This window comes from Hakea prostrata, chromosome 5 (genome assembly GCF_041222555.1).
Source record: "Hakea prostrata isolate BN-2017 chromosome 5, UWA_Hpros_2, whole genome shotgun sequence".
NCBI classification, from domain to species: Eukaryota; Viridiplantae; Streptophyta; class Magnoliopsida; order Proteales; family Proteaceae; genus Hakea; species Hakea prostrata.
Genome location: NC_142604.1, coordinates 5,334,160 through 5,345,708, shown reverse-complemented (window position 1 = coordinate 5,345,708; position 11,549 = coordinate 5,334,160). Strand labels below are relative to the sequence as shown.

The following is an 11,549-nucleotide window of genomic DNA, read 5'->3' as shown; positions in this document are numbered from 1 at the left end:
ATAATTAAATGTTGAGCCTGTTCATACCAAGTTAAAACTACCTGAGTAATACCTATTAGATGTGGTCATCTTTTTTTGTTGTGATAAATACCTAATTAAGATTGATGGTTAAAAAAAAAAACTCATTATTTTTGTTAATTTTTTGTAAAAATCTAACTCAATTGTTTCAAATTAGTTTTTGCATTTCTTTTATTTAATGTTGTTTGGCGGGTAAATGAAATATTAAGTGGTTACTTTTGTAAAGGAATCTTAAAAGTAGCTAGTTATGTAATTTCCCGAAATAAAAACTAAACCATTACAACCCTTGATTGATTGGATTATGAACCAAATATTGGACAAACTTGATTCTCCATTGTGGAGAATTGATTCTTCCCGGAGGGGCCAACAACTTCATGTGACTCCCCCATTATTTGTTAGTCTTTCTCCGCCCCTAACAAATTTGATGGAGAAATTTTCAAGTCCCACCCCTCATCAAGTTACTCAAGCTCTTCAGAATTTGCTAAAGACGTTACTTCATCCCTCAGTATTGCGATTTCATCTTTGTATGTTTGAAGAATTTGTAATACAATTACCCCAACAAAGTTACCCCTTAAGTTATCTAATTTATCAGTCAAATCCCTTTATCATTAACACCGTCAATATTAATATGTTTTTATTTATCCATTTCTAAAATTGTCCAAAATTTTAAGGGAAGAAGATAGTAAAAGAAAAAAAAAATTGTGTAAGAATAGAAATCATAAACGTGCAAGAATAGATGAAGAGAAGTGGTTATATACGGTGAAAGAAGATGAAGATGAAGACAAGTCAAGTGTAGAGGCTTTTCGTTCAAGGGTATTGTTGTCATTTCATAAAAGTTTAACTTGCTTGCATAATCACTTGAATAGGCCTAATTTGTTTGCAAAGGTGGAGTGAGAAAAATAAACATATGTGATTCATATGTAATAGAGTGAGGGAACAATAAATGAAATGAAAGAATTTTGTAAAAAAGTTTCAAATGTGGATCACACTTTTGTTATTTTTCACATTTTTTCATGAAATTCTACTTATTTAGTGGGGTTTTGAAAACGAATGGGGTGGAAAAGTTAAAATGCCACATCAGCAAACACACAAAACTTGTCTACCAACTTTTTCACCCGGAATGAAAACCAAATAACCCACACTTTGGGATTTCATGGAAATGCGTGTACTTAATAAAACTTTTTGGTTGATGATAGGCCATGGTAATTCTGGTACTGAAATCCCACCTGGACTCAAGTTGAGATAGGCTAGTGTAAGGTTTCAAGTCCAATTCTATTGATAATTGGCTTGGGCTGATTTTCTCATTCTTCAGCTTGTTCACATGTGATGGACTAATTGTTGGTTTTTGTTTATGGTCCTGGGCATAGGCCGCATAGAGCTTTTTGTTCAAGGGTATTGTATTTCCAGAAAAGTTTAACTTGCTTGCATAATCACTTAAATAGGAGCTGTTTGTTTCTAAAGGCTGAGTGGAAAAAATAAACATGTAAGCAGGGGCGGACTTAGGATGGAATATTGGGGGGGGCTGAAAAATGAAAGCCAGATAACCTTCCGGTTGAAGAAGCACTAACGTTTTTCCACATATATTATGTGGGACCCACATATATTTGAAAAAATGGTTAATTATTGATAATGATTTTTTTTTTGACAAAATATAGGTAAAATTAAAGCAACTATATAAAAAATATATATATACACATGACTTCAACCCTAAAAAGCTAGATGCAAGCCAAAATTTTATTTGGTAAGAGATGTAAACCAAAATTTTTTTTTTTTTTTTTGTATGAGGTTTACCAGAGATGCAAAGTTGGACCTTAATGCATAGTACCTTTGGCCCAGAATCTTAACCGCTTAAACATTTTACCTTGGCCCAAAATCTTTTTTAGGTAAGAGATGCAAAACCAATGATAGTTAGTTAATAAACATTTTATTCACAATACAAAATCAAATAACAAAAACTGTAGAAGAAATAAATAAACATATAATATAAAATAAAAATAAAAAGGAAAAAGAAAAGGAGAAACGATAAATAAATTGAGAAATAGAAATATTATTTAATTGTAGAATAAATATTTTTTTTCAAATTTTATTAACCCATGCTTATAGAAAGGGAAGAGAATAAATAGGAAGAAAAGAAGAGAGAGGAGAAGAGAATAAATAAGGATTGAAGAGTTAGTTTTTAATTAGGAATGACATTTTGATTTTTGAAAACCTAATAAGATATTTTTTCAAAAATTTCCTTTAACCCACAATTATAGAAACAGAAGAGAATAAATAGGAAGAAAAGATGAGAGAAAAGAGAGGGGAGAATAAATAGGGATTGAATAATTAGTTTTTAATCAGGAATGACATTTATATCCATCAAAGATGAGAGAAAAGAGAGGGGAGAATAAATAGGGATTGAGAATAAATAGGGATTGAAGAATTAGTTTTTAATCAGGAATGACATTTATATCCATCATTTTACCTTTAAAGATTGTTCTCGATATTGGGGGGGGCCAAACAGCGACATTTCACATGTCGAAAGAGAAAAAACTGGCAAAATTAAGGGAATTAAGAGAATTTATATAAAAATTTAAAAAAATCCGGGGGCCATAGCCCCCGGCCCCTTCATAGGTCCGCCCCTGCATGTAAGACTCGTAGTAGGTGGAACAAAAATTAAGATGATTTTGAGAAAATTCAAATGTGATTTCCTTGGTTGTTTCCCTTTTTCATGAAACTCCATATATTTAGTGGACTTTAAAAATGAATGGGGTGGAAAATTAGAAACTTAAAATGTCACGTAAAATTTTTTCCACTCCAGTAAAAACAAACAAGCTACACTTTGGGATTTCGTAAAAATATTTACTTTAAAATTTTTTCCAATTGGGGTGTCACTGATTTACTTATTTATTTTTTAATTCAGGAGGCCTAATTAATTATTATATAATGAGGGGGTGACACTAATTTTGGGGGTAAGCAGGGGTGGTGCTGAAAAATTTCCAAACGCTGCCCTTAGTTTTTTCTGGGCAGAAAAACGCTGCCTCTTGAGGAAACCCAAAAACCTGAATAGGTTGAGGCCACATTCCGCAGATAAAAGATCCATCTCATACTCGCTACAGAGAAAATCATGGCGACTTCTCTAATCTCTTCCGTTGCAGCTTACAGTCTCGGCGTCATCCACCAATGACGACTATCGTTCTGGTTCCGGAATCGGCTTTCTCAGAAGTTCATTCGTTTCAGATGCTAAGCTTTTCTCACCGTCTTGTGTTCCTTACCCCAATTCTAGGCGAAGTGTTGTTCGAAGATTTACGATTTCCTCTGGAAGCTCATTCGTCCACATACCCAAAAGGTTCAGCGAAGAGAATCTGAAAGACGGATGTGAGTCTTAATTGGAAACAGTTATCTTCCTTCCTACCAGATTATGCCCTTTTCTGTTCTCTATTACTTGCAATTTGATATAGTTATTGGATTGTTTGGGTTTGCTTTTTTTTTTCCGGTGGTTTTGTTTTTTGGGTGAATTCAAATCCTTACGACATAGCTTCTCACTACTGTTTACGTTGAGTTGTTTAACCTATATATTTGATTGGGATTTTCTGCGTCATATCTTGGGTTAGCGGCTATTCTTTCTAAGCTTATTGATTCATAGCTTCTCACTAGTGTTTACGTTGAGTTGTTTAACCTATATTTGATTGGGATTTTCTGTGTCATATCTTGGGTTAGCGGCTATTCTTTCTAAACTTGTTGATAGTATTTTTATTCAATTTTTTTTAGTAGAAAATTTTATTCAATTTGACTCTTGAAATATATTACCATGAGGAGCCATCTCCAAAGTAGCTCAGGCATTTGCTATAGCAGGAGAAAACTATACATAAGTGATGCCCTGGGCCAACTGCAGCGGAGAACTTTAGGTTACTTCATTCATGAAGGGACGTCGCTTAACTGCATAACCAAAAAAAAAGTGTTGCTCAACTGTTTTCATGTTTAAAGAGATGACTCAAATGAAATCTAAACTCAAACTGATGTTTCATGCATTAAAACCTTCCCTTTTATACCTAAAATCAAAACCCCTTCAATCCCTCTATTCCATACGAGGTTCTGAATATACTTTAGGAACTACAGCTTGAAGTAAGTAACATAGATTCGATTCTGAATTAATGTTGTGTGCTGTAAAGTAACAGGAAGGGAACCTAGACTCAGTAATGCTTCTCCAAGAGTAAAGGCCTTATTATGATGGTTTTACATTTCAGGTATGGTTGACACTGTCTTCTGGAATTTGAATGTTAATGAGAGACTGATCTCTCGAATGATATCTGAAACCCATCAGTTTTATGGGATGGAGCCTAGAGTTATTACTCTTTAAGGATAAGTAAGCCTCTGATGACTCACTCAGTTGGAAGGTTCTCTTTGTCGACTTAATTGGAAATCCCTTGTCAAAATCTTAGGTGACGTTTTGATTTGAAGTTATCTTGAGGCTATCAGAGAAAGATATCATCTTATTTTCCAAGAGGTGTTTGTTTTGGATAACCTTGGGAGTGTATAAGTGAAGGGACAAGGGGAAAAAAAAAAGAATAGATCAAGCTGTCCGTCAGGGGGGAAAAAACCAGGTTTGGTGGATGCAGATCATGTATGCACTACTCAATATCATAAGAACTCCTGCAAAAAATTTAACTTCTAACTGAATCATCTCCAGTTGATGAGGGGTATAAGGAAGAAAATCAGATTCACTGGATAAGAAATGTGTGCACTGCTCAATGGCATCAAAACTCTTGAAAAAAAAATTATTTTCACTCAAATCATCTCCAGATGATTAGCGCTGCTATATGTCTTCTACAATTCCCAAATTCACTCATAAAAAATTGTTAACCACACTCAAACATTTGATGAAGTAATAAATTCAAAATAGAACTCCATTTAGCTATTAAGTATGGTTATCTAATTCAACTACTTAATTGTTAATTCTATGTACTAACTTTATCACCATTTTATAGGCTTATAAATGAGGCCGTTAACAATGAGACTCAAAACAAATAAAAGGTCTAACCTATAATATAACTATCGAAAGGTCAATTCCAGTGCATTTGACTGCTCCCTTCTCCATGGGAGGCTTTTAAACTTTAAAATAGAAGTTCACTTGGACTAATTTAATGTCTCATGCAACTACATAAGGCCGTTTGAGACACTTGACTACATTATGGAGAACTAGTTTGAGTTTATTGCCGGGAAGATCTACAACAGATGCTATTTACCTAATTAGGAGACTTATGGAAAAGTATAGAGAATGTAGGAAAAACCTTCATATGATATTTATTGACCTAGAAAAAGCTTATGATAGAGTTCCTAGAGCATTAATTTGGCAAGTACTAGAGAAAAGAAGTGTTGCAAGTAAATATGTATGATGATTTGGTGACAAGCATAAGAATTGTGGGGGGACAAAGTAATGAATTCCCAATTACAGTTGGGCTACATTAATGATCAACTTTAAGCCCATATCTATTTGCACTTGTAATGGATGAATTAACCAAAAACATTCAAGATGAGGTCCTCTGGAGTATGCTTTTTGCTGATGATATTGTGTTGATTGATGAGACTCAAATGAAGATTAATACCAAATTAGAATCATGGAGAGCAACTTTAGAATCAACATGCTTTAAATTAAGTAGAACGAAGACAAAATATGTAGTTTGTAACTTTAGTCATGATCGGGCAAACGATGAGGTGGTGATACTTGACGACAAGGAGATTCCTCAGAGTGATTGTTTTAGGTACCTAGGTTCAATCATAAATAAAAGAGGTGATATAGAGGATGATGTTTCCCAAAGAATTAAAATAGGGTGGATGAAGTGGAGAGATGTGTTTGGGGTTTTGTTAGTGTGATTAGCGTATTCCATTAAAGCTTAAAGAAAAATTTTATGGGACCGTTGTTCGACCAACAATGATGTATGGTACAGAATGTTGAACTGTTAAAAAGAATCATATAGATAAACTCAGTGTAGCAGAAATGAGGATGTTAAGATGGATGAGTGGCAAAACTAGGAAGGATAAGACAAAAAATGATCATATTAGAGTTGGTTTGGGAGTTGCTCCCATAAGTGATAAGATTCGAGAAAGTCATTTGAGGTAGCACGACCACGTTCATCGGAGACCTATAAATGACCCTGTACGGAGAAGTGATATAATCCATATTGAAGGGATTAAAAGAGCTAGGGGTTGATCTAAGATAACCTTAAGAGAAGTGGTGAGAAAGGATATGCATAGCTTTTGCCTTGTATCTAGCATGGCCTCAAACAAAACTGATTGGAAGGCAAGAAATCCATGTAGCTGACCCTATTTAGTTGGGACAAGGCTTATTGTTGTTGTATGCAACTGTATAAGGCATGCTCTTTCATCAAAGTTTTAGTTTCAGGGTCTTTTGTATGAGCTTGGATACAAAATTTTAAATCTTAAGAGAGAATATTTACTAGTCTTTTTTATGGAGGTTTCAAAAAACATTTTAGCCCTTTGAGTCTGGTTCATCTTGAAGTTAACCATCATCAGTAATGTGGTGAGCCTGTACTTGTGTTCATTTGTGGTACTCCAAAACAAATTAAAAAAAAAAATTCAGATGGTCAAGTATTATTTAGGCTTTAGATTTTTGTTCCTGATTGAATTCTTGATGTTATCTTCCTGAGATTGAGCATGCTGAATAACTTAATGTTTCCCTTGCTTTTTCCAGTGATGGACAATTACAAAAATGTCCCAAAATACTTTTATGGTCTTTCTCCTTCACAAATGGACATGTTTATGACAGAAGATAGCCCCATTCAGAAACAATCAGAAAGAGTCACGGAGGTACTTTGTTTTCACGTAGCTGTGTAATATTTCATGTTAAAGCTTTGGTGAACAATGTGAACTTCCAGGACTATTTATTCATGATGGTCCAAGAGTCTATTGCATGATCAATAGAATCCATGATGCAATAGCATTTTTGTGCTATACCAGCATGTGCCTATCTGGGAACTTGGATCATGACAAATCAGGTCTCTGGTCTTTTGGTCCCATATAAGTATTTAGGAATTTATTTTTTCTCTCAGTTATTCTTGACATTGTCAGTTTTGTTTTATTTGATATGTAGGGGAGTTTGTTTTCTAGTTTCCTTGTTGAAGCAAGGATCAGAGTTACAGTTTCAAGTCTGGGAGCTTATTTTTTGCAAAACTATGGCATTTGATAAAAAACACTGAGTTTTGGCTGCAATTTTCAAGAACCAAATGGCCAGATTTGGTCCAAACTTGTGGGAAATTGGACTTTTAGATTGTAGAAAAATTGATGCAGATGCGTCACCCAGAAGAAACCAGGCTTGGTAGGTTTTATATGTTGGGCTTTTAACCCCTTCTGTTGTGGCTGTAAAGCCTGTAATGGGCCGAATATAGAGGTAGAAGGTAGGAATAGAGGATTATGCTTAGTTTGGTGTTTTAGTTTTTATAGTAGTATTTATGATTCTTTTGTCAACTATGTTTTATTTTATTTCTTTATTTTTTTATTTTTTTAAAATTAGCAATAGGATTTGACTTCCTAATCAGAATAAGATTATTATTTGTTTTCTATATGTAACTTGTACGAAGTACAAACCAAAGGTCATAGATGATTTATTACTAATTAGGTTTTGACTTCTATCTGAAAATGCTGCGAGATGCTGATCCTATTTGGTATCTATCAATTTTATTTTCTTTTATACTATGCTTCTGCTGTCTAGGTTCTAATTTGTTTCCGTCAATTAGTTGATCTTGTCATTCTTAAGTTTCATTCTTTTTTTTACTAGAAAACTAGTCACCCTCTTAAGATTTTAGTTTTTGTTTTAATTTTAGGAACTGCCGTAAATTGGTAGTTATGGGGCCATGGGTTGCTGCATCTTTGCCAAGCCTCCTGTGTTTTGTTCCTGACTTGAGAAGCTGGGTCTATTACAAGTACCCTCTTTGCCCCTGACTTTGTTTCAGTTGGCAGCTTGAAAACAACTTGTTTCCTTATTTTCAGTTGAGGACAACTTATAACATCTTAGGAGAATTTCTTTTTTCCTTAGTTTTATTTCATCCTATTCATGTTTTTCCCCAAAATTTCCTGTTGAGTCTCTGGGTCTGTTTCTCTTCACTATTTGGTCCTGCACTTCAAACTATTTTCAACAACCATGTTAGGATTCTTCCATAACCCATTATGTCCAATTCTTCAAGAACTGTTTCATTTTTCTCATGCTGCTTAGATGATTCACTCTATTTCAAATCCTGGACATGGCAGTGTGTGCATTAGAATCATAGTTGTCACGGCGACGAGGCGATGCAAGGCGGTTTAGGCTAATTGAGGCGATGAGTTGACAAGGCGCCCTCCGAGGCGCTTTTGAGGCGGTTGAGGCGTTTTAAGTGAAATTTTTAGTGTACATCTCATTCACTCTAAATCTATCATATCTTATATAATAAAAAAAAACTAATATCAGACTACCATCCAACATACTACAAACCACACATAATAGGTCCTAAATAAAAAGTCGCGAGAAGAAAGGAAGAGAAGAAGTTGTTTGTCGCTGGCCACTGCTTGCCGGAGTGTCGTCGCGGGAATGGAAGAGAGAAAGAGATTAGGGATTAGAGTGAGAGTGTGAGACTTGAGTCAAGAACTTATTCTCTTTCGATTTTGTTTGTTTTTATTTTTATTTTAACATTTGATCACATGTAGCGTCATTATACATATGCATATAGGTTCAAACAATGGGTACTTTACAATCGGAATCTAATAAGTATTTCAATATATTCCTTCGATTAGGCATCTTTCTCGTGATTTAAAAAAGAAAAATAAAAAAAGCGGAAGCCTTATTGCCTAAAAATAAGGCGACGCCAATTTGAGGCGTTCCGAAGGAGCCTAGACGCCGAGGTGACACGTTGACAACTATGATTAGAATTGGACATACTAGACCATGATAACATATTTCATCTTCAGTGGTTATAGGAGCTTTGTTTGAGAACTATGGGCAGCTTTTGTTTTTAAATTTGCAGCTTTATGTGCAAAATCCAATTAGTATTTTTGACCGGATTGGTAGCAAGAATACATCTCATGTGTGTCTGTATGTTTGAACAACAGGATAGCATTTCTTCTGCGAAAAATTATCTTGACCATGGAGGAATGTGGAGTTTATCGGGAATGCAAGATGGGGGTCCTTCAAAGTATAGTATGAGCATAAGCATGTACCGTGGAGGAGCTAGAGGATATGGAAGGCCCAGATCAGCTCCTCCAGATTTGCCTTCCTTACTCCTAGATGCTCGGATTTGCTATCTTGGCATGCCTGTAAGACACTGTCTGAAAGCTCTTCCAAAACTAAACCTCCTCAGACTAGACTTTCTGATAACTGTTGACTCTTGGCATTTGTATTTTACTTTGGTTGCTTACAGATAGTTCCAGCAGTAACGGAGCTTCTTGTTGCTCAGATTATGTGGTTGGATTATGACAATCCATCAAAGCCTATATATTTGTATATAAATTCACCCGGGACTCAGGTTTTCCTGCATACCTAGTCTATTTCATGCTTTTAATGTTGAAATTTGTTTTGGTTACAGATGTTCCATTCCATGAAATAGAAAAAATTCTGCTTTAGTTAGTTACTAACTTCAAATCCATTCACATTAAGTGTTTCTGTATGCTATTTGCCAGAATGAGAAGATGGAGACTGTTGGATCTGAAACGGAGGCATATGCAATTGCCGACACCATGGCTGTAAGCATTTTAATTTAGTGTTTTGAAGCATCAAACTACATCTTTCTAGAAACTGTTACCATGGGACAACTGCTGTTGGCCATAGGTTCTTCCATAGGGGAAAAATAATCAGCTTTTTTTTTTTTTTTTGGTTTCTGAAAAAAAAAATCGAAGTTTGGATTTGTCAGCATTTTCAGTTCCAAAATTGATATATTTGGTGTTTTCTTTGTTACAGTACTGCAAATCCAAATTCTATACTGTGAATTGTGGCATGGCATATGGTCAAGCAGCAATGTTGCTGTCACTTGGAGCCAAGGGTTATCGGGCACTACAGCCAAATGCATCTAGTATGATACCATCTTCATTTCAGCAATTAAAATTTCCTCATAAATTACAATGGCTCTATAAGATCATTCAAAATGACGGTCCTCTTAATGGGGCAGAACCCTAATAATGTGGTGCATTATAGAAGGACCTGCATTTTGCTGTGTTTTTTTTTTTTTTTTTTTTTGGGGGGGATGTTTTGACATGGGTATTGCATCTCCGTTGGTTTGGGGGGGGGTTATATTTCAATTTTCTTACATACTTCGCTTTATTTGACTTTGGGCGTGGAAAGAATAGATCAACCGCCCCTCTTGCAAGTTAGCTTAAATAGTTTCTAACTCTATGATGTTGGATTGCAGCAAAACTATATTTGCCAAAAGTCAATAGATCAAGTGGTGCAGCTATCGACATGTGGATCAAGGTACTCTCTCTTGGCTACTTAGTGTGGTTCTCTCTCTCTCTGTTTCTCTCACAGCTACTATCTTTGGTCCTCCAGGCAAAAGAACTAGATGCAAACAGCGACTACTACATTGAACTTTTAGCAAAAGGAATCGGCAAGTCAAAGGAAGAAATTAAGAAAGACATCCAGCGCCCAAAATACTTTCAAACACAGGAAGCAATTGCTTATGGCATTGCTGATAAGATAATCGACTCAAGGGATGCTGCTTTTGAGAAACGAGTAAGTTTATCATTGGTTATCTGTTGACGTATTTAACACATCTCAGAATCTCATCGTTAATCTATTTTCCATACAGAACTATGATGAGATACTAGCCCAGTCAAAAGCTTCGAGGAGGGCAGCAGGTGGTCCACAAGCAGCACCCTCTGGATTTAGGTAGAGTGGTGTAAAAATCCAGGATACCCCCTTCAAGGAGTTGTATAGATTCAGATAATATCTATGGATGTCAGATGGGTTTATTAAAAAAAAGTGACTTTTTTCACGTAGATTCTCTTAAATGAGTATGATGTCATGTTAAATATGAACTGTATATTTCCGTTGGCATTTTTGTTTTTGATTAGATAAAAAAACTAATCGGATATTACTCAGATTAAATATTACACTAAAGTTAGTTGGATTCTATATTGAATGATTACCATCAAATAGGAGTGTTGTGATATACTCTTATCTGATTAGTAATGGGTGGTTTTGGAATCTCGGAGAGTCAATCTCCTATACAGGAAGTTGAAGATGGATTTAGTTATTTATTTGCATTACCAAGTATCAAATAGTGTGTATTTGTATGTTGAAGGAGTCGAGAAACAAAAAGAGCAAATCGGTAGGCAGAGGATTCAATTTCATATGTTTAGGAAGCAAGTTATTAGGCTGTTGCATCTAAAAGCGCCCATCTATACGCTGTGCGAAGACAAGCGTGCGCGGCCGTTCTGCAACTGTTTTGTTTCGCAAAGACTGTCTTTTGAAGGTTGAAATGTTCGTTTGATTTGTTTTTTTTGGAAAAGTTTGCCTTTAGTTTGTTTTCCTTTTGTTTTGGTAAAACTTTTTGTGTTGGTTCTGCCGGGTC

At 35.2% G+C, this 11,549-nt stretch overlaps 1 protein-coding gene across 1 annotated transcript; it reads left to right on the top strand.

Annotated features, from left to right (window-relative positions):
- Positions 1–3,137: 3,137 nt before the first annotated feature.
- On the top strand, positions 3,138–11,167 carry LOC149014609 (ATP-dependent Clp protease proteolytic subunit-related protein 1, chloroplastic-like). The gene is made up of 9 exons (XM_089154578.1): positions 3,138–3,375; positions 6,710–6,825; positions 9,097–9,300; positions 9,405–9,509; positions 9,664–9,726; positions 9,941–10,052; positions 10,389–10,450; positions 10,526–10,708; positions 10,785–11,167. The coding sequence occupies exons 2-9, from the start codon at positions 6,712–6,714 to the stop codon at positions 10,866–10,868; spliced, it is 927 nt and encodes a 308-aa protein (XP_089010704.1). The 5' UTR covers positions 3,138–3,375; positions 6,710–6,711; the 3' UTR covers positions 10,869–11,167.
- Positions 11,168–11,549: the final 382 nt, after the last annotated feature.

Coding starts and splice junctions, on each gene's coding strand:
- LOC149014609 (XM_089154578.1), top strand. CDS start 6,712: ATGGACAATTACAAAAATGTCCCAAAATACTTTTATGGTCTTTCTCCT. Junction 9,510..9,663: donor TAAATTCACCCGGGACTCAG/GTTTTCCTGCAT, acceptor GCTATTTGCCAG/AATGAGAAGATGGAGACTGT. Junction 10,053..10,388: donor ACTACAGCCAAATGCATCTA/GTATGATACCAT, acceptor GTTGGATTGCAG/CAAAACTATATTTGCCAAAA.